This window comes from Symphalangus syndactylus, chromosome 6, assembly GCF_028878055.3.
Source record: "Symphalangus syndactylus isolate Jambi chromosome 6, NHGRI_mSymSyn1-v2.1_pri, whole genome shotgun sequence".
NCBI classification, from domain to species: Eukaryota; Metazoa; Chordata; class Mammalia; order Primates; family Hylobatidae; genus Symphalangus; species Symphalangus syndactylus.
The window spans coordinates 56,114,660-56,142,234 of record NC_072428.2 but is presented as its reverse complement, the minus strand read 5'-3'; the positions used below and the strand labels follow the sequence as shown (position 1 = coordinate 56,142,234).

At 53.2% G+C, this 27,575-nt stretch overlaps 1 protein-coding gene across 1 annotated transcript; it reads right to left on the bottom strand.

The window, feature by feature from the left end:
* Positions 1–658: 658 nt before the first annotated feature.
* Positions 659–11,358, bottom strand: SERPINH1 (serpin family H member 1). Its single transcript, XM_055282974.2, has 5 exons — positions 11,122–11,358; positions 6,471–7,126; positions 4,610–4,708; positions 4,266–4,498; positions 659–1,665 (listed from the first exon to the last, which is right to left on the bottom strand). The coding sequence occupies exons 2-5, from the start codon at positions 7,090–7,092 to the stop codon at positions 1,363–1,365; spliced, it is 1,257 nt and encodes a 418-aa protein (XP_055138949.1). The 5' UTR covers positions 7,093–7,126; positions 11,122–11,358; the 3' UTR covers positions 659–1,362.
* Between the last annotated feature and the right edge of the window lie 16,217 nt (positions 11,359–27,575).

The following is a 27,575-nucleotide window of genomic DNA, read 5'->3' as shown; positions in this document are numbered from 1 at the left end:
CCTAAGGACCATGAGGCATCCAACCGGAGGACTGTGTCAAAAGGGACTGTGTTGGGTGCCTCCTCCTCCCCCCCTGCTACAAATCCAACACTTCGGGCCACCTAAGGACAAGAATCCCCACAATGTCCTTCCAAAGCCCAGCCCAAAGCCAGGCAACTTACTAAATGTGTGCCTGAGTTTGTACCTGTGGCCCTGGATGTAGCATGAGGTCAGCTTGCAAGGAAAGGCTAGGGGAGCTGGGCATAGTGGCTCATGCCCATAGCCCTCCCTGTAGTCCCAGCTACTCAGAAGGCTGAGGAAGGAGGTTTGCTGAAGCACAGGAGTTTGAGTCCAGCCTGGGCAACATAGCAAGACCCACATCTTAAAAAAAGGGTAAAGAAAGAAAGAAAGGCGAAGAGGCTGAAGACTGGCTCCAGGTCCAGTGCTCTCATTCAGGTCCTGCAGCTGCAACTTCTCCAGGGCTGCCAGAGCCAGAACCATTTCCTGGGTCAGCATGGAATGCACCTGCCACTTGGCACTGTCTGCACAGTGACCTGCCAGCATTCCAGGGCCTGATATGAGCCATCAATAGCGAGTCTGCCTTAGCAGGAGACCTTGTCCCCTGGGAAGAATGGTGTAAGAATCTCCTGATCCAATCTTCTTCCACGCTCCAACAAAATTTCATTGGAAAAGTTTTATTGAAAAAAAAAATTGTACAAATAAGTTCTTGGATTGATAGCAACAAAGGCTCATGTTCCCCCTTCCCTCCCTATCTTTGAAGAACTAAAAAAGGAAGAAACAAAACAAAAAGTTCATCCCCACAACGCCAGACACGATGCTTCTTGACCAGAGTCTGCCCAGAAGCCCCTCCTGGGAGCTCCTTCTCGATCCGCCTCACTGCGGCCAGGTCATTCTGGGGGTGCCTGGTCCCAGGGGCTGCAGCACCTAGTTTTATAGTTGGGAGAGGTTGGGATAGAGCTGGGGAGGCGGCTGAGGTGTTTTAGTGTCAGGAGAAGAGAGCTGGCTGACCTCCCTAGCTCAATTTGGTCTCACAGGTGAGAAGGTACCTGGCTATAAATATGAATACTGATTGAGGCAGGCTTGATCTGGGACTTTGAGGGCAGGCAGGATGACTATGGCCCAGGTCCCACAGGATGTGGAGTTTCCGGGCTCAGCATCATGGTATCTGGGGCCCATGTCCAAGTGGAGTGAATTCTAGCTGGGAAGGTCCGCTCAGGCACACGGGAACCCTGGTCTGTTTTTCCACCCCCACCCCACGGAGTATCCAAGGCTGGTACCTCACCTCCGCCCCAACCCCAATAGCACCCATGTGTCTCAGGAGCCTTTGGCTGCCTCCTGCCATCCTGTGTGCACCCTGAGGCCCTACAACTCGTCTCGCATCTTGTCACCCTTAGGCCGGACCAGGCGCCCAATGAATAGCAGGGAGCCGCTTTGGGTGTCCCGCACTAGGAAGATGAAGGGGTGGTCGGCGTAGAACAGCTTGGGGCTGCGCAGCTCCTCGCGCCCATAGATGTCCTGGTCAAAGGGGTTGCCATCTGTGTCCAACTCAAAGGCGGTGGCGTGGAACACGCTGGCCAGGTACAGGTCCTTCTTGCCTGACATGCGTGACAAGTCGGCCTTGTTCTTGTCAATGGCCTCAGTCAGGCCCAGCCCAGCCAGGTGTTTCTGTGGGAACAAGGAGGTGTGCCAGGTGAGGCCATGGCATGCCAGGCTCCTCCACCCTCAAACTCTCCACCCCATACTACCCTGACCGCTCCTCAGAGAGGAGAGAACCACTCCCCGGCCACCTTCTGTATGCCAGGCATGGCACTGGCACTTCAAATCACAGCTTTCTCAATTCTCACTGCAACTCTACAAGGGCTTCTAATCGCCACTTCACAGATGAGGAAGCTGAGACTCAGAAAAACAAGTGAGAACGTATCCCAGCACTGCCCAGCTGCAGTTCAGGGACAGGCAGCATGGGCACCACCTAGGAGCTTATCTCAAATGCTCATGTCCTGACCCCAGCCCAGACCCCCTGAATCGGAATCTCTGGGAGTGGGCATGGATTCCTTTTCACAAACTCCCCAAGTGCTTTCTTAGCACACTCAAGTTTGAGAAAGACTGATCTAAGGACAACTATGTCCACATCACTCTGGGACTGAAAACCTGTCCAGAGTGATAGGATGCCTGGAATTTGCTTCAGAATAATCGGATGCAGGGGGGGAACGAGTGGGTACAGATGGATCACTATTGGCCATGAGCTGACAATGCTTGAAGCTGGGCGATAGACACTTGAGGTTTCATTACACTAATCTACTTTTATTTTTCCAATGTTTGATAGTAAAAAGTTAAAACACATACACACACACACACACACACACACACACATATCTTTCCATGGCCCTGCACAGCTCTTGGAAGCCAACCATAGCTCTTTAACATATGACCTGTGCCTCCGTGGCAGCCTCCAGCCACATCCCTTGGCACGCCCCACCCCACTCTCCAGACAGCCTCACAGAACAGCTTATATCCTGGATGGCCATCCTGCCTCCCATTAAGGCTCTTTAGAAACCATTTCTTTCAGGAAGCCTTCCCGAGCCCACAGGGTGAGTGGTGCCTCCCTGGACCTTCCTGTTATCAGTCTGGTGCTGCCTGTCTCTCCCACCTGGCTTGGAGCTCCCTGAGGGCGGGGCCCATGTCCAGCGCTCTCCCTGGCTCTCAGTGCAGGAGAGAGGACAGTAAATGGCTGTGGGCTGAGCGAATGGCAGCATCCAGGGTCCAGGATTCTGCAGGATAACCTCCACCTCCCTGGCAAGGCCACATAGGAACTAGGTCTGAGGTCCTGAGACTCGGGGGGTCCTGAGACAGGCATTCGAGGTGGGCCCAGCTCTTCCCACCCCAATGACCTCGCACACGTCATCCGCCTCAAATTTCCCCTCAATCTACCCCATGAACTGGGGGGTGGGGTCTCCACTGAGGGTTCCAGGAAGACACCAGAGGAACAAGGGGAGAAGGGGGTGGGACAACAGCCACTGGAGAAGGGGCTGGGGAAGGATCAGGGCCAGGACTGGGAGGGAGACAGTGACCCCTCTCCAGGAACTCCCAGGGTCTACAGCACAGACCAGTACGAGTTCCACTTGTCCCTGGTTTGGAGCCTAAGCCCCACTTCATCTCCAGCTTTATCTCTCTAAGCTCTCCGGGCAGCAAGTCTGGATTGATTCTGCAGGTGAAAACCATTTGTGGCATCCAAGGAAAGAATGACATGAAAGTTTCCTTTTTTGGGTAAGTCAAAAATATCACTCGATTGACAAAAAGGCCGCTATTACGTTTTTACCTTGAGGTCTAATTGCAACTCCACCACTTATGGGCCTGGGGAATCTTAGGGAGTCATTGCTTCTCTCTGAGCCTCTGCCCACCACCCAGGGTGGTTGCAAGGGAGAATCTGGAGAATGTGTGTTAAGTTTCTGGCCATCCTAGATGACCCATAGCTACCAGTCTGATTATTGCATGGTAGATAATCCTCCAGCTTAAACAATCTATAACTGGGGGCACTTCAGACCTCAGAGGCAGTGCAGTGACTGAGGGTTAGCTCTGGTGCAAGATGTCTGAATTACTAGCTGTGTGACTTTGCACAGGTTACCTAACCTTTCTGAGCCTCAGTTTCCTCATCTCTATGATGAAACTTACAGTCCTACCTAATAAAGTTGTTTTGAGGATTAAAAGAGTTTAATATGTATAAAGGCTGGGCACGGTGGCTCACACCTGTAATCCCAGCACTTTGGGAGGCCGAGGCAGGAGGATCACTTGATGTCAGGAGTTCGAGACCAGCCTGGCCAACATGGTGAAATCCTGTCTCTATTAAAAACACAAAAATTAGCTGGGGGTGGTGGCACATGCCTGTAATCCCAGCTACTCGGGAGGCTGAGGCAGGAGAATCGCTTGAACCCGGGAGGTGGAGGTTGCAGTGAGCCGAGATGGCACCATTGCACTCCAGCCTGGGCAACAGAGTGAGACTCCATCTCAAAATAATAATACGTATAAAGTGCTTAGAAGAACGCCTAGCATACGGGAAGTGTTCCATTTTATTTAGCTGCTGGTATTATCATCATCTTCCCAAGGGCAGGGCCCACACCTTCTGCCCCAGCTTCCCCCATCACAGAACCCAGCACGGCCTGGACATCCAGGGGGTCTTGGGACAGACCTGCTGAATTGGTGAGTGGGCCCCCCAAGCACCTCCCCCTGGCTCCAAGCCCTGCAGGCCCCTAGGCTGGGCCACCCCTTACCTGTAGGTCATGGGTCACCTCCACCACACCCTTGGGCAAGGAGATGGCAACAGCCTTCTTCTGCATCTTCCCCATCCAGATCTTCAGCTGCTCTTTCGTTAGCAGCTTTTCAAGGCGCTCGAGAGGCTCCACGTGATGGGGCATGAGGATGATGAGGCTGGAGAGCTTGTGGGCCAGGGGCATCTCCACAATTTGCAGCTTTTCCTTCTCGTCGTCATAGTAGTTGTAGAGGCCTGGGAGAGGAGTGGAAAGGACACTGGGCATCCTGTGTGCAGGGGTGGGTCAGACCCCAACTACCCTTGGACCCCCACCCTCCTTGACACCCTGCTCCTCACAGCACCTACCTGTCCGGTGCATCATCATGACACCCACGGTATAGGACCGAGTTACCATGAAGCCACGGTTGTCCACCATCTTATGGTGGAATTTCTCATCCCAGTGTGCTGTAGTTGGGGCAAAACACAGGGTCAGAGACACATGGCTGCCCCCAGACACAATCACAGCCCACAGCCACCCCCAGCTGCAGACCCTTGATTTATCCTTGACACAGGTCTTTGCTCCATTCTTCAGGGCCCAGCTGTAGAGCACCCAGCCCACAGAGTCTATGTTCCCAGCTTTGGGAAGGGGTCTTGGCCCCAGGACATGCCATCTGAGGATGCGGTTCCCTATAGTCAGTGCCTGCTGCTCCCATATGATAAAGAATTAATTCCACCCTCAGCTCAGCCACCTCTATGGCCACGCCCAGCTCTGGCACTTGTCAGATATTTTGGAAACATGCTCTGAAGAGGGCTTTCTACCCTACCTGGTACCTGAGGGACAGCTGTGCCCTGGGCAGGGAGTGCCCCATGACCACTCTTAATTTTTTTTTATCTTTTTCTTTTTGAGACAAGGTCTGTCCCACTCCATCCTACAGCTGGAGTGCAGTGGTGCAATCACGACACACTGCAGTCTTGAATTCCCCGGCTCCAGCGATCCTCCCACCTCAGCCTCCAGAGTAGCTGGGACTACCAGCAGGCGCCACCACGCCTGGCTAATTTTTTGTAGACAAGGGGTTTCGCCATCTTACCCAGGCTGGTCTCGAATTCCTGGGCTCATGTGATCCACCCACCTTGGCCTCCCAAAGTGCTAGGATTACAGGCGTGAGCTACTGTGCTCGGCCCACCCTTCATTTTCCTCTGCAGGTTCTGTCTCCATGACCAGAAAATAACAACAAAAAATGTCTGAGAGTGGCCTGAACTCTGCCCTTGCTCACAGCCAGACCTGTGTTCCAATCCAAGCTCAGCCACTGACTTGGGGAGACCTCAGCTCTCCTAGCTTGGCCTCATTTGTAAAACGAGGGTTACTTCATTCTCACAGCAAACTGTGAGAATAGTGTTGTCTATGTAGGTACTCAAAAATGTTTATTAACCCTACATCTAATCTTCAACTGAAGACAGAGGTATCCGGGCCTGAGGCCTGGCTCTGCTTCCTCCTTGCTGAGCCTCAGTTTCCTCACTGTGAAATGAAGTTAACACTGCCTGCCCCCAAGGTTGCTTTAAGGATTCTGGGTCTTGGCCAGATGTGGTGGCTCGCACCTGTAATCCCAGCACTTTGGGAGGCCGAGGCGGGCAGATCACTTGAGGCCAGGAGTTTGAGACCAGCCTGGCCAACATGGTGAAACCCCATCTCTACTAAAAATACAAAAATTAGCTGGGTGTGGTGGTAGGCACCTATAATCCCAGCTACTCGGGAGGCTGAGGCAGGAGAATTGCTTGAACCCAGGAGGCCAAGGCTGCAGTGAGCTGAGATCGTGCCATTGCACTCCAGCCTGGGTGACAGAGTGAGACTCCATCTCAAAATAAAAATAATTAAAAAAAAAGGATTTGGGTTCTTTCTCTAGCTCACTACTGAGGCAGAATGGATTATTAAATTTTATTCATTCCAAGATATACAAGGACGAGCACTTTGACGAAATTCGATCGGAATACATTTCATGGAGTCCCTATGGGGCCTCCGCTCCCTGAACCATTCCTTTACACGCTGCTACCTGTCTCTGAATCTAGTTTCCAGTCTGCACAAAAAGCTGAGTGACAGTCCTGCCTCCCTGGGTTGTCACAGCATAAATGAGAGGCAGTGAGGAATGGAGCACACGGAATGTCGTCCTAACTCTTGTAGGGGGTCCTGGGAGGAGGAGGAGGAGGACCCTTGAACGTGCCCCCGACTCACGCTTGAAGAACATGGCGTTGACGAGGAGGGCGCCGTCCGTGCGCTCCACGTCCTTGGTGACCTCGGGCAGCTTGCCGTCGGTGGTCTGCGCGGCCCACTCGTTGATGGACTGCAGCGCGCTGCGCTTGTCGCGGAAGTTGATCTTGGAGTGCTCGCAGTTGTAGTGCTGCTTGCTGCTGCGCACGAAGTCATCAGCGAAGCTCACTGAGCTGGGTCCGTACAGTCGGCTGCCCAGCTTCCAGGTCACGTTGCGCGCCGTGGAGTTGCTAAGTGAACGCAGCAGCTCGCCCAGGCCGGCGTGCACCTCCTCGTCGCGCAGCTGCTCGGCGCTCAGCACTGCCTTGGCCTGCGACGCCGTGGTCGCCTTGCCGCCCAGCGACACGAGTCCCAGCGACGAGGCCACCACCACGGGTGACACCAGGATGTTCTCCACTGCCTGGTCCTTGGCCATGGCCTGGTACAAGCTGAAGGCCAGGCCGGCGCTGCGCTCGGCAAGCGTGGCCGCCTTGGGGCTCAACTTCTCCGCGGTGCCAGGAGCTGCTGCGGCTGCAGGTTTCTTCACCTCGGCGGCCAGGGCCGCCGCCAGGAGGCAGAAGGCGCTGAGGAGCAGGAGGGAGCGCATGTCCGGGAGGTGGTTTGCGTGCACCACGGTGGGCCTGTGAGGATTGCACAGACAGGGTGGTCTTGAAGCCCAAGGCCTTCCTCCCCAACAACCACCCCCAGCCCTCTGGCTGCCACAAGTCCCCTGGAGATGGGGGCAAGAGAGCCCACAGTCCAGGAATCCCAGACCTGACTCAGAGCTGCCAGCCTCTCAGAGGCCTCTGTGACCTCCCTACTCAAAGAAGCATTCCCAGCAAGTCACCACCAGACCACCTTATTGATTTCCTGCATTGGCCAGCCAACACTTCCACTTATTTGTGTGTTTATTTCATATCTATTTCTGCTCCTAAGTAGGCTGTGGCCTCCAGGACAGAAAAGCTAGCCAATCCGGTTGCCACTATATCTCCCGTGCCTAGTACACAGTAGGCCTCAGCTCTTCCTGAACGAAGGTAAAACAGGGTCACTTGGCCAGACCTGGGGTCCTCATCAGTTTATAGAGTGGTCAGCCCTGATCTCACATAACCCTGGGGGCCCTTTTCCAGTGAGAAAAAGCAGCAGCTGAGCTGAGAATCTGCAGGAAACCCAGATGCCTGGGCAAGGGATGAGGGACAGAGCTGGAGGGCTGCCCCGCCCCCATGCCTTTCATTCTGCTCTGGGATGTTAATGAGTCACCAGTTGGATCACTCATTAAATGGGGAGCCCAGATGCTCCACTCTGCTGCCCCAAGGGTGACCCCGAGAGAGTGTGTGTGTCCTGTGTCCACTTAGCCTCAGTCTCCCTTTTCCAAGCTGAAGGGTCCAGGTCTCCATGCCCACGGCTTCTGTCTGGGCAGGAACTTGGAATGCCCATCTACCCACAGTGCTCCCAGTGCGGATGGGAAATCCCCAGGACAAAAGCTCCTAGGGGACCGACTCCTTTGAAGACTCGGTGGGGCTGGGGAGGAGGCTTCCTGACATAGCACAAGGACAGGATACTAGGGAAAAGGGTGAGTCACGCACAGCTCGATAGAGCAGTGACCCCCTCCCCCATCACCAGCAGCTGGCCAGATGTGCACTCAGCCTTCAAGGAAGCTGGAGCCACGCCAGATTCCATTCTGCCCTCCCATCTGACAGCCACTGCCACACAGGCCATCTGCTCCACGGCTTCACGGTTGCCCTCAGGCCTCCTCCCCAAGCCCCAGCAGTAGCAGTGGCCCCCAGGACAAGCCCCAGTCCCCTCTCTGGGGCCTCCAGTTGGGACAGTCTCTGTTCCTGGGATACTGCCACACTCCCTCTCTCCCTTCAGGCTATTATCCTCCTCTACGTCATGCAACAGCACAGGAGAGATGACAGGGAAAAGGGAAGGATAGAAGGAATCCTGGTGGAGGCTGTGATCCCACTGCTCTGGTAGATCCCAACTTGTAGTCATCCTTGAAGAAGACCGAACATTTGAGATCCTGGTGGAAGACCCTCAGGACTCTGGCTGCCTGGGGACCACTGTATTTCTGGGAAGATTCTACTGCTTCCATCCCAAAAACCTGGACAGGCTCCCCATCTCCTGGGACTGCCACCCTCCTCGGAGCCTTGAAGATGCAGTATAAGAGAAGCAAAGGGTCCAAGGGGAGGGAGGTGGGGAGAGGAGGGAAGGCCCAGAGATCTAAAAATGTCTGGAAGGAGCGGGGAGATCTGAGTCTCACCCTAAAATGAAGGGGGTATCTTGGGGCCTAGAATAAACCCCAAGACACCTCCCTCCCAGCCCTGGCTCCTTCCCTGCCAGAACTGGAGCCTCAAAGGCAGAGCAACCATATAATTTATTGCACAAACAAGGACACTTCTAAGAGTAAAATGGGCACTACTAATTATTATGCCAGGACAATAGGCATAGGGCCACCCTACTCAAAAGCCACCTCTGATCCAGGCCAGTGATGCTGGAGCTCAGACCGCAGCAGAGGACACCAGCCTGCCTTCCCTGAGGAGGCAGCTGAAGAGCCCGCTCCCAGTCATGCCACGTGGCAGGTACCATCTTGACAGCCCCCACCCCCACCAGCCAGAACCTCAAAGGATTGGGAGGGGCTTCTCAAGCAAGCTCCAAATAACTGGTTTGGGATTCCTCAGGCAGCCCGCTAGGCCCACAGCAGCTTAGCGCCTGCTCCTGGTGGTGACGTGGCAGGCAGGAGGCTGAACTATCTCCACCGGCCGGCAGAGGGGGGCTTCCAGCCTGGGAAGCAGGCCTGATTCAGGTCCCAGGGGGTGCCACGTATTTGCCAGGGGACTCCAGGAGCCTTCTTGGCCTTAGTTCCCTTCCCATCCGCACATGGATCTCTGAAGGGAGATGCGCTACTGGGGAGAAGGGCAGCCCCACTGAACCCAGCAGCAGGAACGGGGGAAGGCAAGTTACTGCAAGCAGGCCAGCCTCCCACAGCCCAGCCCATCTTGCCACAGAGAAATGCCAGCCCTCAGGCCAAGGTTAGCTGAGTTACAGTCCCACAAAGAAAATACAAGATCACCTAGCCAGTGCTGTGCCCACAGCTAGCTGGACTGAGCAGGGTCTGGAAGGGAAGGGGAGGAGATGATGGGGGCCACCAGAGGGTCCCAAACACTTGAGAGGTCTAAAGTACCTGGAAACTGCCTCAGAGGGAGGTCAATGCCTGCCTTTTTCATTCTGAAAGAAAACAGAAGAGTGAAGAGGGCGGGAGCCGGCAGAGGAGAGATGGTGAGGAGGCCCCTGGTGCCGAGGGCACAACCAGTCCCCGATCTACAGGGACCTTGGAGGTCGACCACCCCACTGTACAATGGGAGAAACGAGGCCAAGGCAGGGGGTCACCCCAGGTCCCTCGGGATAAACAGGAGTCTGCCTTCCCAGCACAGGGATCCTTCCTCACAGAAGCACAGAGCCCCTCCTGAGGGCTGCATTCGGTGTCCTGTTACACAGCCAGTACAAAAAAAAATCTCTGCTGGGAGTCCCGGTGACAGAGGAGACAAAGGAGAGGACGGGAAGGGGGGATGGGTACATGAACCATCTGAAGACAGGAGGGTGTGGGCCCGGCCAGAATTCCGGAGAACCAAAGCCCCCTCATTTTCCCCAGGCCTCCATCCGGGCCCTACAGCCCAGAGGGACCAGCCGGAAACAAGGAAGAGGAGGGGCTGAGACTCTGGGCCAGTCTGGAAGTGCATTCATTCTCCTTCCTGCTCTCCAGCCACCTCAGGAATGTCTCTAAGCTGGGGGGCAGGGAACTCCAGCCTCTGGAAGTTAGACCCTGCAGTTTAAACCCTGCAGTTACTCCAAGAACCCTGTGGCAGTAGACAGAAGACTCAAATCCTTCTAGTTAGCCCCTTAATCCCCAGAGCAGAGCAGACCCTGCTGACCCCCACTCCCTTTTTCGGAGGGTAGGGAGCCTCGCTGGCCAAGTCTTTCCTTTGGCTGCCATCATCTAGGCTGCAAGCTGCTGATCAGAAATTGAGCCACTGTCGCCCACTTCTACCAGAGCACACGGACCCCAGGAGTCGAGACGATTTCACCTCCTTTCCCACCACCCTACTACCTTCAGGAGGCTCAGATTCCCTCAGCAAGCCTGTGAGGAGGCTGGGCCACCAATCACTGCTGCCCCTGAGCCTCAACCCCAGAACGGAAGTGACCTGGAACTGCGAGGCCCGCCTGTCCTCCCTACCCTTGCGGGAAGAGGCACCAGACCCATCTCCTTCCTCCTCTGTTTCTTTCCGCAGAGGCTCTGCTCTGCGCCCCCAGCCCCCTTTACACAGCACCTAGTCTCGTATCTGCCACCACCACCTTCCAGGGGCCCCTGCACTTTTTCCCAGTCCTCCGAGTGTACGGACTCCCACCCCGGCTCGGATCTCCGCCCTAGCCCTCAGCTGGCTCCATCACTGGCTAACCCTGGGCTCTCGATTCCAAACCCTCCAGCGGCCCCCAAAGTGCCGAGGACTCCAGTTTGCAGGCTCTAGCTCGGCCCCCAACGCTTCGCAGAGTCCCCTCGCCCCTCTCACTCCCTCACGCACCCCCAGATTGCTCGGCGCTCCCCCGGGCCGCACACACGCAGGCGTCTCCCGCCCCTCACCTGGGTCGGGCTGGGCTGGCGCCGGGACGTGACTATCGCTCTCGAGCCGCGACACGATTCTACTCTTAGCCCGCTCCCTTGCTCCCGGGATCTATATATGGCAGTCCCCACCCCCTCCTGCCCGTCCCGAGAAACTTCTGGAAAGTTGGAAACGCTTCCGGAGGGCGCCCCAGCTCCGCCAAAAAAAGCCAAAGACCTCCCTCAAAACCTCCCCGGCCCCCGGCCCCTCCCTCTGCCGGCGCCTCCCGGCCCCTGGGTCCTACTGCCTCCCTCGGCGGCCCGGGCTGCGGGGCTCCGGGAGTCCCCACGGGGACCAGCGTGTCCTTCAGAGTGCGAGCCTCCTCCCATCCCCAGGCTCTCTGCACAAGCTAGCCCACTCCGAATCGCACATTCTTTCAGGCGCCCCTTTCCCCGCAGGGGCTCTGCCCCAAGCAGAGCCATCTCCCCTTCTCCTCGCTCTCCCCCATTTTCAAGCTGAAACATAATTGAGTCCTGTGCACCCCTCTCCCTTTCAGGGGAGACGTTCAGGCTTCTGAAGGCAGTGCCCTTCTCCATGCTTGTACATTCAAAAAACCTCAACCTCAGAGATGGTCAGAGGGAGACGGAGCAGACCAGACCCGGCACTTGCCCGGCACCCGGAAAGTTCAAGTTTTGGAGTAATAGAGGCAGAGATGCCTGGGGAACTTCAGGTGGTCTGGCTGGGCTTGGAGGAGTGCACAGGAAGGAAAACCTGGCTCTCCACTGAGCAAGGTGCTGTGTGACCCTAAGCAGGTTACTTTCCCTTTCTGGGCCTCTGTTCCCTTGGCTGTGAAATGTGGTTCTAAGGCATCCCTTGCTTTTTTCCCCCCTCCCTCCCTTCCTCAATCCTTGTCACCCCTGGCTCTCTCCCTATTGCATCCCCTCCCTGTTTGGGTCCCCTCCGACAGGCCTCAGGTCTCACTGTCAATTCCTACTCCACCCTCGCAAACTGATAGCTCCTTGACCTCCGAGTTACCCTAGGGTATTCATTACTGTTCTAGGTGCTGAGGACACAGCTGAGAGCTGAACAAAGTCCTTGCCCTGTGCGATGTCCATCTGCGGGGTATGCACGTGTTAGTAGGGAATTCAGTGAGGCAGATTATTTAGGAAACCCTGAATAATCTGGGCGACAGTGGCTCAATTTCTGATCAGCAGCTTGCAGCCTGGATGATGGCAGCCAAAGGAAAGACTTGGCCAGCGAGGCCGCCTGCCCTCCGAAAAGTCCTCTTTGGTAGTTTAATGATAGTTATTGGATGGACACAGTATGGAGAGGAAGGGAAAGGGTAGGGACTCTTCATTCATTCAGTCAACAAACTGCATTGAGTATCTTCTTTCTTCTAGGTGCTTCCCTGGATCTTGGGGAGCAAAAAAATCCCAGCACCCAGCAAATGAGTCAATCACCTGGGTCCCTGCCCTCCGTTAGTGGTTGTGGGGAAGGCTGGTGGCGGTGACAAACCTCTCTGTCTAGGTAGGCTTCTGCCGCTCAGAGTCTTTTGAGTACAAGGACTGTGAGAAATCTCAGATCCCAAAAGCTTCAGACTCTGTGATTCAGGGTCAAGGAATCAGAGATTACTTCCACTCAAAGTTCTCAAGGGGTCTTTGAATCCAGCTAAGGAATCTTAACATGTTAAAATCTCAGAGTCGAAGGATTCTGGAATAAATGTATTAAAGACTCTGAGCTGCAAGGCATCTCAGAGGTCAGGGGTTCCTGTCTGCAGCCCCAGGCAGAAGCCCTCTTTTCAGTATCCCAAAAAGGCAAGCACCCAGGCACCTCTAAGAAGAGAGAGCTTACCTCCTTCAGAGGCAGCCCCGCATTCTTTTTTAGGACAAGTCTGATTATTAACAAAACCTTCCAGCCTTGGCATGGTGTCCATCTCTTTGGGGTGGCTGTCGTGGTTCTCATGTGCTTCCTTCTGCCTCAACTGTATATTGCTTTTAAAGATAAATCCTAGGCTAGGCGCAGTGGCTCATGCCTGTAATCCTAGCACTTTGGAAGGCCGAGGCAGGTAGATCACCTGAGGTCAGGAGTTCAAGACCAGCGTGGCCAAAATGGTGAAACCCCATCTCTAATAAAAATATGAAAATTAGCCGGCTGTGGTGTCATGTGCCCGTAATCCCAGCTACTCAGGAGGCTGAGGCGGGAGAATCTTTTGAACCTGGGAGGTGGAGGTTGCAGTGAGCCGAGATCATGCCACTGCACTCAAGCATGGGTGACAGAGCGAGACTGCATCTCAAAAAAAAAAAAAAAAGATAAATTCTTGTTTATCCAAGGAGACCTCCCGGGTCCCAGGCCAGACCCCACTCTCTACTCCCACCCCCACATTGTTCCTCAGGCTTCCTTGTGATTTGGTCAGCGAGCTGAGGGCAGGGCAGAGCAGAAACAAAGAGTGCCCATCAGTGCTGGCAGAACAGAGAGGGTCACCTGGGTTTTCAGCAGGTTCAGATGTCAAAATCCCAATGAGACTTCCTTCCTCTACTCTCTTACGTCTCTTAGCTCTTTTAGGCTTCACCAACACCTGAGGGGGAGACTGAGAGTGCTGTGACTGTCCCATTTTGAGGGATAAACCAAAGCTCATGCTGTTAAATAGACCCAGTATCATGAGCGGTCACAGGAGAGAGGACCTGCCTTTACAGACAGCGAAGCTGAGGCCTAAGGAGGACTGGGTCTGAAGGCCCGACCCCCACCCGACCCCTACTAACCTCACACCAGGTCAGAAGCCTCCTCTGTGGCCTATCCCGCTGCTGCATTATCTCTGTTATCACCCTGTATTGTCAGTGAACCGTCACTGGAGACTTTGGAAGGGCAAGGCCTTTTCCTTGTCACTGTGAGTCCCCAGCTCTAGCAAGGGGACAGTATGGAAGAGGCACTGGGTAAGCATGGCCGGCCAGGGGATAAGTGGCTGCCTGAGTCTGCTGTGGCCCTAGCACAGCCTCCCTGAAGAAGGGAAAGCAACGGCTCCTTTAAATTTCCAAGATCAGCAAAAAAAAAAAAAAAAAAAAAAAGTCAAGAGCCTTTGCCACAATATTCTTAGCTCTGAGCCCAGCCCAGACTGACTGTGGCCCTTCCCCCACATTCCAGGCAGAGCTTTCTGGAAAAAGCACTCTTTTAGGGGGTGGGGGAGAAGAGTCTGATAAGCAGAGAAACTCTCAAGCATTTTGTCTCTGGACTCCTCCAGTGCCTTGCTTCACGGCAGGAAGTGGTCCTGGTGCGTGGCACGTGGAGGCTGGCTGGGAATCCTCTAGATCCCTAGGTCCCGAGAGGTGTGGACAGCAGGAAGTAGAAAATCATCAAGTCCAGCTGCATCCACACCATACAGAGAGGAAAACGGAAGCCCAGAGAGGGCAGGAATTTACCCAAGGTCACACAGCAAATCAGAGGTGGAGCTGGGCTGGAGCCTAAGCCCTGGACTCCCAGCCCTCTTTCTCCCATAGTACCCTCTAATGACCCAGGGGGTATGTAGGCCCAATTCTGCCAGGTGCTGCGGAAACAGCTTTCTTTGGCCCCAGTGGCTAGATTCACTCAGTCTTCACACCATAGAATCCTAGGACAAAAACTTGCAGGTCATTTAAGTGTGCAACACATTCACATTTATTATCATATTTATTCCTTTCAGGTAAGGAAGAATGTTCCCATTTTCAGCATGAAGAAACTGAGGATCAGGGAGACTAAGCAACAGGGTCAAGGGCACACGACAAGCCAGAGTCAGAGCTGGGTTTTGAAACAGGTCTGTTTATGCCATATCCATGGGAAGGCAGGGAGTGGACGAGAAGGAAATGACATTTATGGGCCATTTTGCCACTGCCAGGCCTGCGCTGGGCACCGTCATTAGTGTCTCACTTTTAATTATAGAACGTTAATCGGAAGGAAGTTTAATCCCCTTCTTTTTACATTGGTATAAAATTGGAGCCCAGAAAGCTCCAACAGCCAGTGCAGGGTCGGCCCCCTCCCTCGGGGAGCCAGGGCTGCTGTAGGCAGCTCTTCTTTGAGATGCTGTCCAGGAGCCAAGAATGTGCTCTCAGCCCAAGGCATGAGTCAGGAAAACACGATTTCTGTAATCTCGGATTCTCTCTCTTGGAGCGTGGGGCCTTCCATCCAAAAAGGGCTGTCCTGCGTGCTGCCACGTTGGAGGGTGGGCAGCCGGTCCATGTGGGGATGGGTGGGCACATGATTTCTCCCCTCCTCCTCCCAGAGCAGGCCCGCCCCTACCCCTCTGCAATCCTGGTGCTGAGCGAAGCCACATAGGAACTCCAGCGCCTTCACCCACATGCCTGGCACAATACCCAAGAGACACAAGCTCACTGACACGCTATATACACAGGCATGTGTGCACCCACATACATGGTGCACACACGGCACTTGAGCAGCCCCTTCACACAATCCATGTACACACGTCTGTGTAACTCCAGTAACCCAAATGCACCCCACCCCCCTACACAAGTGTTTGCTGGGTATTGACATATACACAGGATCAGGTTCCCTGCCCGCCCCCCCCAGCCTCCCTCTCTCAGGCTTCCTCTGGCAACCCATGGAACCAGCTCCAGTGCCTGCAAGACCAGGCCTGAAGGGCTGGTGGGATGGAAGATGTGTGTTAACTACAGCCCTGCCTTTCCCTTCCCATCTTGTTCTCCTCTCCCTTAGGTGCTGCTGAGCCTGTAATAATAGTGATGCCCAGGTGGGCTACAGGGCTGTCCTCCCTTGTCTTAGCATCCCTGACACTCAGAAAAGGGACTCCTGAGCTCTGACCACCCCCAACACCCTGCCAAACCACCTCTAATCTGCTTCAGCCCAGTGCAGCCCTGCTGTGCTATGGAGTGCAAAATGCCCTCACTTGGGGGTTAGGAGACCTGGGATCCTGCCCCAGGTCTGCCACTTCTTGGCTATGTGCCCATGATTTAAATTACCCCTCTGTAAAATAGGACTGATACTCTGCAGGATGATGAGACACACAGATAAAATAATGAATAGGAGAGGACTTTGTGAACACTAAGTGATGTTCACTCCGCACCTCTGCTCAGATCTTCACCAACTGGTCAAATCTTATACAACCCGTAGACGCCACTCTGACCATTCCTGCTGTGTCCTCTGACCGTTCCTGCTCTGTCCTCTGAGCGCTGTCCCATCCGTTCCACTCACACCTCACCTTGCACATACACATGATGCTAACAAAGGGCTGTGACTGGAGTGGGGACTTCCCTGGGGAGGCACAGGCAGAGGATAGTAGTCTGGCAAAGCAGGAGAAGCCCAGCCTGGGAGTCAGGAAGTTTGTGTTGGGAACTGTCCCTGGGGACCTTGGAAAGTCACTGCACCTCTCTGCACCTCAATTTCCTCATCCGTAACATGGGATATGGGCTGGGTCTGGAAGAGTTTGAAGGATTTAATTTTAAACAGGTAAAAGGATTTGTACACACTCCTGGCAGGAGGAAAAACTGGCACACGCTTTCTAGAAGGTGGTTGGCACTTTTAAATAAACATATGTTATTGAATAATTCCCTGCAACACTGTTTATAATAGCAAAAATTGGAAACAACCTAATTGTCCATCCATAGTGGGTGGGAATACCATGAAGCTGGAAAAAAACAAAAAGCCAGGAAGTTCTTTATGTCCCGATGCTGAATTTGGTGTTAGAGTGGAAGAGCAGTGTGCAGCGTGTACATTACCTATTCACCCATTTTCACAATTTGAAATTATTCACGTTCTTTTGGAAAAAAATCAATTTTTAGAAATTTCACTTAAGGAAATGACGTTTAAAAATATGAGCATAGATATATGCAGAAGAATGTTCTTCAGAGCCTTGTCTGTAATAACAAAAAATTGGAGAGAAGGTCAATACGGGATGAAGTATTTGCAGATGTCAAAAAGGGGAAAGCTTGTTGTAATCCCCAGGCACAGAAAGCTCGCTTGGTGGATTGTTGGATAAAAAATAAAGCCGTTTATGAAACAGCCTGTTTATGAAAATTCCATGGGAGAGCTGCAGATATCTGGAAGAATGTTCACATTTCACCAAAAAGTTAATGCTGGTTTTGGGTGATTTTCACTTAATTTTTTCAAAGTTTTGGCTATTAAAAGATTTGGGGTTATGTATTTTTTATTTATTTAGAGACAGAATCTCACTCTGTCGCCCAGGCTGGAGTGTGGTGGTGCGAACACGGCTCACTGCAGCCTAGATGTCATGGGCTCAAGCGATCCTCCCAAGTAGCTGAGACCACAGGTGTACGCCACCAACCCTGGCTAATGTTTTAATTTTGTAGAGACAGGGTCTCACCATGTTGCCCAGGCTGGTCTTGGACTCCAAAGGCTCAAGCAATCCTCCCGCCTTGGCCTCCCAAGTGCCAGGATGACAGGTGTGAGCCACTGCGCCCAGCATGGGATTTTTATTGAATGAATGTGTATTATATGTAATTAATAAAAAATACATAGGTATATAAAATATTCATAGAGAAAGGCTAGAAAGAAATACTCATATCGTTTAATAGTGTTTATCTTTGGAGATAGAATATATATATCTTTATTTTCTTTTCTCTGCTTCTCTGAATTGTTTTCAATAGCATATATTACTTTTATAGTCAGCCAAAAAAAAAAAAAAAATCAACCAAGTGAATAGAAAAGAAACACCCAGAAGGGTATCAAGCTCCAGCCTGAAGGGGGCTTGTCCGAGGGTGGCTGGGGAAGTGGTGGTGCTGAGCCTGGGGCTCAGAGATACTGCGCTGCAACCCTGGGGAAGGTGGGAGGCTGGGGCTGTGGCTCCTCTGGCCAGGTCTGGCATTTCCCACCAGCCCAGACCTGCTGGCTTTAGGCCTCAGGCTAAAGAGCCAAATCCTGGCAAGATTTCATGGTACGCAGCCAGGGGAGGGTAGGCACGAGAACCCACAGAGGCCACCATGGGAGGGGGTACGTGTGACTAAAGCTGTGAAAGTTGGTGACAGGTCACCCTGCGTTTTTGCATTCTCTGCCTGCTGCATGGAGAGCGAGAGAGGGAGGCCAGAGGAGAGAATGGCTCGGTAACCTGGAGAGAGATGCTGGTGCCCAGACCAGGCAGGGGCCTCGGGCTGGAGAGGGCCCAGTGGCGGTGGGTTGGGCACGGAGGGCCTGGGAGAAGGGAAAAGGAGGACTCTCTGGTGCCTGGCCTGGTGAACAAGTGGAAATGGTCCCCTTCCTGCCATGGAGACTCTGGGGGAAGGCAGTGAGCTCTGGGGGAAGCTGGTGGGCTCCATAGACTGGAGACATCAGGAGGCTGTAGCGTCCGTAATTCTGGCACTCAGGGTAGAAGGCCCGTCCGAAGATGACAATTTGTGAATCATGGTTATAGGAGAGTAACTGAAAGATGCCACAGGTGAAAGATGCGGATCAGAGCAAGCACAGAGCCTGAGGAGAACAGAGGCTGTGGAGAAATGGGCCCACGCCAGGCCAAGGGGTGACCCTGCTACCTCCCGGAAGGGAAACCAAGGCTGAGCTGGCAGAGCCACTGGTGGGGGCAGGGGCACAGAGGGAGGGCCATGCCACAGGCGATGGAGCAGCAGTCCCCGTCTCCTAGCCGAGAGCGAAGGAGGACCAGGCGGCCGCAGGGTGATGGCGGTGGGGTGGGCTGGACCAGTGCTGGGGTCTGTACACTCGGCCAGGCCTCATTGGCTGTTGCGGCCGGAGCAGGCCCAGAGACAGGCCGAGCTGACGCAACGTGGGCCTATCGTTGCAGGCCTTGCTGAGGGGATGCAGCTGTGCTGGCTGCTGCCCAGAGGTTCCAGCAGGGAGGGGGCTGGCTCTCAGCCAGGCCCAAAGGCTGTCTGTTCGGGGTCTGCTCTGACTCAGGAAGGAAATACGCCTTTCATGGAAGCACCCAGCGCTGTTGGCTGGGTCGGTGTGTGTCTGTGTGCCCATGTGTGTGTGATGGGGGAGGAGCCCATAGCTGATGCTATATATACAGCTGTGCTTCACAGGCTCGGCATTACCAGGGCCAGATGGGGAAACACGGGACGGGAGGAGCTGGCCACCTGCCAAGCCCAGACCTCTGGCCGAGCCCCAGCTCCTAGATTCCAGTCTGTGCTCAGCCTCTGACTCTACACCTGACTTTCAGCAAGCCCCTGATCCCTCTGAGCCTCAGTTTCCCCATGTCTTGGCACAGAGAGTTGTGAAAAAGAACTCAGAGGCTGGGAGCTGGAGTGGGAAGGGAGTCCCCAGGGAGCACAGCTGACTGGTCTTCGCACCAAAAGCAAGCACAGGAGAAAGGGAACTAGCATTTCCCAATGCCTGCGGTATGTCAGGAGCTCTTGCATTTTCCATTAATTCCCATCACCCTGCTATGAGGTAGGCATTTTCTCCCCATTTTGCAGATGATGAAACTGAGCCCCAAACAAGCAGAGATTATAGCCCTGTGTTTGAAGCTAGCTCTCCTTGCTTGAGGCCTGGGATTCTGTCCACAGCAGCCACTGGGCCATACCTGCAAGGGTGTCAGAAGGTTTGTGCTGGCGTCCGTGTCACCAAGGACTCCGGGAGCCACCCACATTTTGGGCACTGCCTAAAGCTGATTACTTTGTTAACCTTGCCCAGGCCCCAGGCAGAGGCTTTAAATTGTTAGAACAATGAAGAAGGGAGAGCTGGATAAACACTGGTCAGGCTTGAGGGAGTCCTGGGACATAGTTGGGGTAAAGGACCAATCAGAGCATATGCTGAGGCTCAGGAATTCATAGGCATCTTCCTCCAGCTCCCTGACACAGGGTCGCTAGAAGACTAACGATGGTGGTGCTGAGTACTAGAAAGGTTCTGTCCCGGACGCAAATCTAGACACCAAGTCTGGTCGCCTGAACAAGGCAGGGAGCCAGGTTATTGGAGCAAGGCTGTGAGTCCCTGAGGTGAGGAACTACAGGGCTTGGCCTGAAGATGGAGCTTGGCATGGTTTGTGCAGGAGCAAGCGGGTCAACAACAGGCCAGCATCACAGGTCCACAGGACTGGCCCGGCCCCACGCCTATGCCAGGTGTTGCCAGGTGTCTGTCCTGCCACCTAGGGGTATGAGGAGGTCTAGTGCCCACAGAGCTGGCTCTGCCACTGCTGGGCATTTTCAGAGATAGGGTCTTGCCCAAGGATTACCCCGTAGAGGTTTTACCAAGGAACTTCTGGAGACAGAAGGGCTTGACCCAAAGACATCCTGTTGACATAAAATTCCAAGCGCTGGCAGACCACTCATTTTCTCTCAAAACCCACTTTTCCTGAGCAACTGTTCCGAGCCAGGCCCTGTTCTGGAACACAGAAGCAAACCAAATCTACTCCCTTAAACAATGGGACTCACACCAGGTGCTCAGGAATGGGACGGAGGGGAGGAAGCAGAGGAGCTCTGGGACGGTAGCTCGGCCAGAAGGAGCCCAGAAGTACCAATCCAGTGTGGGGCCAGGGGTCAGGGAAGACGTCCTGGAGGAGGCTGCCTAAGGTTGAGAAGTGCATACCAAGCAGAGAAGACTGGGAATAGGGTGAGGCAAGTGAGGCACTTGCCTTGGGAGTGCAATTACTGAGAGCACCAAAAACCTCAGTCATCAAAGTAAATCATGTTTCATGCAATATTTCAAAAAATCTAAATCAATGCAAAAATTCTATGAGTAACAAAATATCACAATTTTAAATAAAGACAGGATCAGGGCCAACCTCATGGGTGTACAGCCTGTGCAGTCTCACAGACCCTCCCAAGTGGTTCGATGGTTACTACTGACATCCTGCAATTCTTTTTTTATTTTTTTATTTTTGAGACGGAGTCTTGCTCAGTCGCCCAGGCTGGAGTGCAGTGGCGCGATCTCAGCTCACTGCAAGCTTCGCCTCCCGGGTTCACGCCATTCTCCTGCTTCAGCCTCCCCAGTAGCTGGGACTACAGGCGCCCGCCACCACGCCTGGCTAATTTTTTTTTGTATTTTTAGTAGAGATGGGGTTTCACCTTGTTAGCCAGGATGGTCTCGATCTCCTGACCTCGTGATCCACCCGCCTCAGCCTCCCAAAGTGCTGGGATTACAGGCATGAACCACTGCGCCCGGCCTTATTTTTGTATTTTTTGTAGTGATGGGGTCTCTCTATTGCCCAGGCTGGTCTTGAACTCCTGGGCTCAAGAGATCCTTTGGGCTCAAGCGATCCTTCCACGTCGGCCTCTCTAAGTGCCAGGATTACAGGCTTGAGCCACTACCCAGCCACTGCAATTTTTTTTTTTTTTTTTTTTTTTGAGACAGAGTCTCACTCTGTTGCCCAGGCTGGAATGCACACTGCAACCTCTGACTCCTAGGTTCAAGCGATTCTCCTGCCTCAGCCTCCCGAGTAGCTGGGATTACAGGAGCCCGCCACCACACCCGGCTAATTGCTGCTGCAATTCTTAATAATTTTTGAGGCTGGGCGTGGTAACTCATGCCTGTAATCCCAGCACTTTGGGAGGCCGAGGCTGGCGGATCATTTGAGGTCAGGAGTTCGAGACCAGCCTGGCCAACATGGTGAAACCCCATCTTTACTAAAAATACAAAAAAAATAGCTGGGCGTGGTAGCACGTGCCTATAATCCCAGCTATTCGGGAGGCTGAGGCAGGAGAATTGCTTGAACCCAGGAAGTGGAGGTTGCAGTGAGCCGAGGTCACACCACTACACTCCAGCCTGGGCAACAAATAATAATAATAATTTTTGAAGAAGGGGCCTCACAAATTACATTGCCAGTCTCAGACAGGATTAGTAGTATGGACTGTGTCAAGCCATATTGGAGCCTGAGACAAAAGGAAAAATAAAAAAGTCCTTATTTAAAATGTGATATTTTGTTCATCATGGATCTTTTGCATTTGTTTTGATTTTTAAAAAACATTACAAGAGGCCGGGCGCGGTGGCTCACGCCTGTAATCCCAGCACTTTGGGAGGCTGAGGAGGGCGGATCATGAGGTCAGGAGATAGAGACCATCCTGGCTAACACGGTGAAACCCTGTCTCTACTAAAAATACAAAAAATTAGCCGGGCGTGGTGGCGGGTGCTTGTAGTCCCAGCTACTGGGGAGGCTGAGGCAGGAGAATGGCATGAACCCGGGAGGCGGAGCTTGCAGTGAGCCAAGATCGCGCCACTGTACTCTAGCCTGGGTGACAAAGTGAGACTCCATCTCAAAAATAATAATAATAATAATAATAATTACATGAAAATATGATTAATCCTGATTACTGAGATTTCTGGTGCTCCTTTTAGTTTGCACTTGTCTCACCCTAGTCCCAGCCCTGGAAGAAGGCGAGGAGAGGAAAGACATCCTGGCAGGGGGAAGAGCAGGGGCAAAGGCTGGCAGCCCAAGTGCCAAGGAGAACTGGTACGTGAGGTGTGGGGAAGGCTCTGGGGGAGCAGGCAGGGCCTTCAGGCCCCTCTCAGGTCCCACTGACCCTTGCTGGAGAGGCAGTGTCTCCCTAACCCTCAAATCACCATCCAGTACCTCGATGCCCACCCGCAAAGTGAGAGCCATGGTTCCTTTCAAGCCTGTCTTCCTCTTCCAGGTAGTTCCGAGGAACAGCGACCACAAAAAGACCCTGGGTTGGAAGTGGCCTGTAAACTGGACAGCATGTGCCCAAATTCTGCAGTTCCTACAGATCTCTGCAGCCCTCCAGGCCTCGCTCCATTCTCATGGTTCTGAGGCCTCCTTCCACCAGCCAAGGCACCCCCCTTCCCTGCCATCAGTGCACATAAGAGAGAGACAGAGGAAGTCCTTTACTCCTTCATTCTTCCTTTCATGCAACAAAGATTTTTCTTTTTTGAGATCGAGTCTCACTCTGTCGCCCAGGCTGGAGTGCAGCGGCATGATCTCGGCTCACTGCAACCTCCACCTCCTGGGTTCAAGCAATTCTCTGCCTCAGCCTCCTGAGAAGCTGGGATTACAAGTGCCCACCACCACACCCAGCTAATTTTTGTATTTTTAGTAGAGACGGGGTTTCACCATCTTGGCCAGGCTGGTCTTGAACTCCTGACCTTGTGATCCACCCGCCTCGGCCTCCCAAAGTGCTGGGATTACAGGCGTGAGCCACCGCGCCTAGCAAAGATTTGTTGTTGTTGAGACGGAGTCTCACTCTGGAGTGTAGCGGGTGGGATCTTGGCTCACTGCAACCTTTGGCTCCTGGGCTCAAGCGATTCTCCTGCCTCAGCCTCTTGAGTAGCTGGCATTACAGGTACGCACCACCACGCCCAGCTAATTTTTGTATTTTTAGTAGAGACAGGGTTTCACCATGTTGGCCAGGCTGGTCTCGAACTCCTGACCTCAGGTGATCTGCCTGCCTCAGCCTCCCAAAGTGCTGGGATTACAGGCATGAACTACTGTTCCCAGCCTCATGTAGCAAAGATTTATTGAGAACCCACAATTTACCAGGCACTGTTCTAGGTACTGGGATAAAAAAGTGGGCAAAACCAGATCTTTGCCCTCCAGGAGCCTGGTGTGCTGGCGAGTGGAGACAGGCAATAAACTAAGAAAGAAATGTGATCATTTCCAGTAATAATGAGGGCTAGCAAGAAACGAAAACAGGTGTTGTGGGTAAGACTACTTTACACCAGGCAGCCTGAAATCTGAATAAGAAGCTGTAATCATTTCCTGTGGCTGCTGTATCTAGTACCACACACTTAGTGGCTTCAAATGATACAAACTTATTCTTTTATGGTTTTGAGGTCAGAAGACTTCAATGGGCTAGCAACTCCTTCTAAAGACTCTGGGGATGAATCTGCTTCCTTGCCCTTTCCAGCTTCTAGAAGCCACCCACATCCCTTGACTTGTGGCCTCAGCCTCTACCTTCAAAGCCAGCAGTGTGGCAGTTGCCAATCTCCCTCTCTCTCTGCTTTCTCCTTCGCTCATCACATCTGTTTCTCTGACTCCGACCCCTCTGCCTCCCTCTTGAGACGGACCTCGCTGATGACACTGGGCCACCAGTAAAGTCTCCCTATCTCGAGATCCGTAATTTAATCTCATGTGCAAAGTCGCTTGTACCATGCAAGGTAATGCACTCACAGGTTCCAGGAATTCGGACATGGATGGCTTTGGGGAGCCATTCTTCCTCCGACCAAAGGAGGAGGGAGACCTTTATGGTGGGAGGAGGGAATCCCAAGCAGAGGGAGCTGCATGGGCAAAGGCCCCACAGTTAGAGTGAACTAGGCATGCTCTAGGAATAGCAAGAAGGTTAGCCTTCTAGAAAGTAATGCTCCAGTTAGCTTGATTTGCATCTACGTCATTCGTGAGGCCAATCCCATCTCTATCGACAAATGTTCTACAGTGTGCATCCAGGAGCCCTGCGAGTCCAGGGCATCCTCTTGGCATTTCAGGTCATCTCCTGCATCCTTCTGCTTCTAGCTGCCGGACTCTTCACATGCTTAGGGCAAGAGCACTGGACATTTGAGGAAGGTGCCTGGCTGGGCACTCGCCTGGGCTGGGGCCAGGCTGACTCTGGTGGAGGAGTGGGCCCAGCCCCTAGTACCTGAGTATAATCTTGCTCTTTCTTTCCCACTGAAGGCCAGGATTGTGTGGCTAAGGATGGATGGGGGCAAGAAAGCTAGACCTCAGGCAGTGGCAGGAGCTGTCAATGGCCATATTGTTAGCTCTGGGCTTCGGCATGGAGGCACCAGGGTAGGGCTGAATGAAGCATCTGTTTGCTAGGTCAGGATGCCCAGGTCAGGGTCTCTCTTGGGAGATGCCTCCTACCCCCACCCTAACCCCAACTCTGCCCAGACCCTGTCCTGTGGCTCCCTTGGTATCTCTGGTACCCATCCCTCAGGGACCACAACTGTAACTAGCTGGCTCACTGTGAGGTTGGCTGTCGGATTGTGGTCTTCTCAGTTAAAATGTGAGCTCTCCACATAAGCCAGGAACTGTCTTCGTCACTGCCAAGTCCCAGCAGCCGGCAGCCAGCACCCAACCCAGGGCCTGGCTCAGAGAAGTTGCTCCATACACACGTGCAATGAATGGAGGAATGGAGGAACAGATGAGAGAGACTGGGCCACCCTTGCTTCCCCGGGTCACCTCCTCCCTTGACCACTGCACCTTCCTGCTCACTAGGCCTCTCTGCCTCTGGTCTCTCTTCCCAGACACTCTTCATTCTAACACACCATCTAGTTAAAACCCTCCTGGGGCTCGCTGAGTCCCTCAGGATCTGCCAAGCCCCAGCCTTACCAGGCTACCCACCCACCGATTCTGTCCTCTACCTCTGCACTCCTCCTCAAGCAGTCCCTGGCACTGTCCAGTGTGCGCCCTTGTACTTGTGTATTCTTATGCCCAGAAAGCCCCTCCTCCCCTTCTCCCTGTATGGATGGCTCCTACCCTCTGTTCAGGCTCCTACAGGAAGAGGGCCCTGACCACCCCCAGCCTCCCCTGGGCTCCCACAGCCCGTGCTTCCCCCATCTCAGCACCCATTGTAATTCTCAGTTAGAACATCTGTCTCCCTTTCCACACCCTGAGCCCCTCAGGGCAGAGACTAATGCTGACCCACGTCTTTCTTTGTCCGCTCCAGGGCCCTGGACGTGGTCAGGCACAGAACAAATGTTCAGCAAAGGTGTAAGCCCAGCCCCAGGCCAGTGGGCGGGTCCTATAGCCTGACTAGTGGGCGCTTCTGCCCTCTGGTGACCACTTTGGGTCACTACGATTTTCTATCTCTTTCAGGGGCTTCCCAGGGTGATGTACTCCAACACTGGTTCTGAGTGTGGTCCCAGGACCAATTGTAACAGCATCACCTTGGTACCTGTCAGAAATGAAAATTCTTGGGCTCTACTCTAGGCATGAGTCAGAAACTCTGGCTGGGGGGAAGCAATCTGGATTTTACCAAGTCCCCCAGATGTTTCTGATGCAGGCTGAAGTTTGAAAACCATTCTCCTGGAAGAACCCTAAGCCTGAGCCACTCCCAGGAGCTCCAGTTAAGGGAGGAGACAGGACCCACCTGGTGGAGTTGCCAGGCACAATACAGGATTCCCAGTTAAATTTGAATTTCAGATAAACAGAAACATGTTATTGCAAGCATTGCACAAGACACACAAACTAAAAAGAAAAAAAATGCATTGTTTATGTGAAATTCAACTTTAACGGGATGTCCTATGTTCTCTTTCTGTATCAGCAGCCCTATGCAAAGGACCCTGTTCTTATTTCAGTACTCTGCTGTCGCCATCTTGAAATTCTTAGTAATCTTTTTTACTAGGAGCCTTGCATTTTCATTTGGCAATGGGTCCTGCAAAATGTAGCCAGTCCTAGGAAGGATCTTTACAAAGCCTCCCTGGGGGCATTCAGGATCCGGAGCTCAAAGGCAGGCAGAGTGGGACCTCTGGCAGCTGAGGTGTGCCTCTAAGGATTCCCAGCTCCTCCCTCTTCCACGTGCTGGAGGCTCCCTTCCCAGGTGGGTCAAACCTTCATCCTTCTCCTCAGATTGCGGCTCCTGTCTCCTCACTGTCTTGCTGCCTCTGTTCTCACCCCTTCTATGCCACCTTCCACAGAGGACGGTGAAGTTCCAAAAATGTCTGCCCATATGCCACCCTCCTGCCCCAAACTTTTCTCTGGATGTCTCCTTCCCACTGCTTTTATTTATTTTTTTAATTTTTTTTTTTTTTTGAGACAGTCTCCCGCTGTCACCCAGGCAGGAGTACAGTGGTGCAATCTCAGCTCACTGCAACCTCCAACTCCTGGGTTCAAGCAATTATCCTGCCTTAGCCTCCCAAGTAGCTGGGATTACAGGCATGTTCCACAACACCCGGCTAATTTTTGTATTTTTAATAGAGACAGGGTTTCACCAGTTGCCCAGGCTGGTCTCAAACTCCTGACCTCAAGTGATCCACCCGCCTCGGCCTCCCAAAGTGCTAGGATTACAGGCATGAGCCACCACGCCTGGCCACCACTGCTTTTATGATAACCAGTGGCTACCATTACAGAGCACTGAAGTAGATGCTTTTCCTCCTTACGTCTTGTATTCTGCAAAGTAATTCTCCTCTTGGCCAAGCCTGGGATGGGATTGCTATGGGCAGAACCAGCCTGCAGCCTCGGATGAAGAGCTGAGTATCCGCCCCAGCTTGTGCCTGACAGAGGAAAAGCTGCTGCCTGGGAAGGCTACAGAGGAGCAAGTGGAGGAGAAGCACCAGAATGATCTGTTGAGCACTTACTATGTGCCGAGCACTGTTCGGAGTGGTGGGAGCTGGATGGTGAAGGACACATATACCAACCCCACCGTCCATGGGATGGTTCCATGGATCCTGCCAGCTTTAATCTCGGGTTTATGCCCTAACCTTAGTGTTCTAATCAAACAGTGGAGGGCAGTGGCTCTTCTTATTTTTAATTTTTCAGAAGCAAGGAGGAAGTCATTCTTTTCTTTCTCGGAGATTTGATTCCAAATTACACTGGGAGAAGTAGGTGGGGGCACAGAGGAAACAGGATTGGTACAACCCACTATTGCTGAGGCTGAATGATGGGTACGTGGTGGGGTCATTAGACTCATCTCTCTAATTTCGG

What these genes read in the sequence shown, in the direction of transcription:
- SERPINH1 (XM_055282974.2), bottom strand. Translation starts at nt 7,092, where the DNA reads ATGCGCTCCCTCCTGCTCCTCAGCGCCTTCTGCCTCCTGGCGGCGGCC. An exon ending in CAACGCCATGTTCTTCAAGC is followed by an intron (nt 4,709 to 6,470) that starts GTGAGTCGGGGG and finishes CCCCAACTACAG; the next exon opens with CACACTGGGATGAGAAATTC. An exon ending in AGGTGACCCATGACCTACAG is followed by an intron (nt 1,666 to 4,265) that starts GTAAGGGGTGGC and finishes TTGTTCCCACAG; the next exon opens with AAACACCTGGCTGGGCTGGG.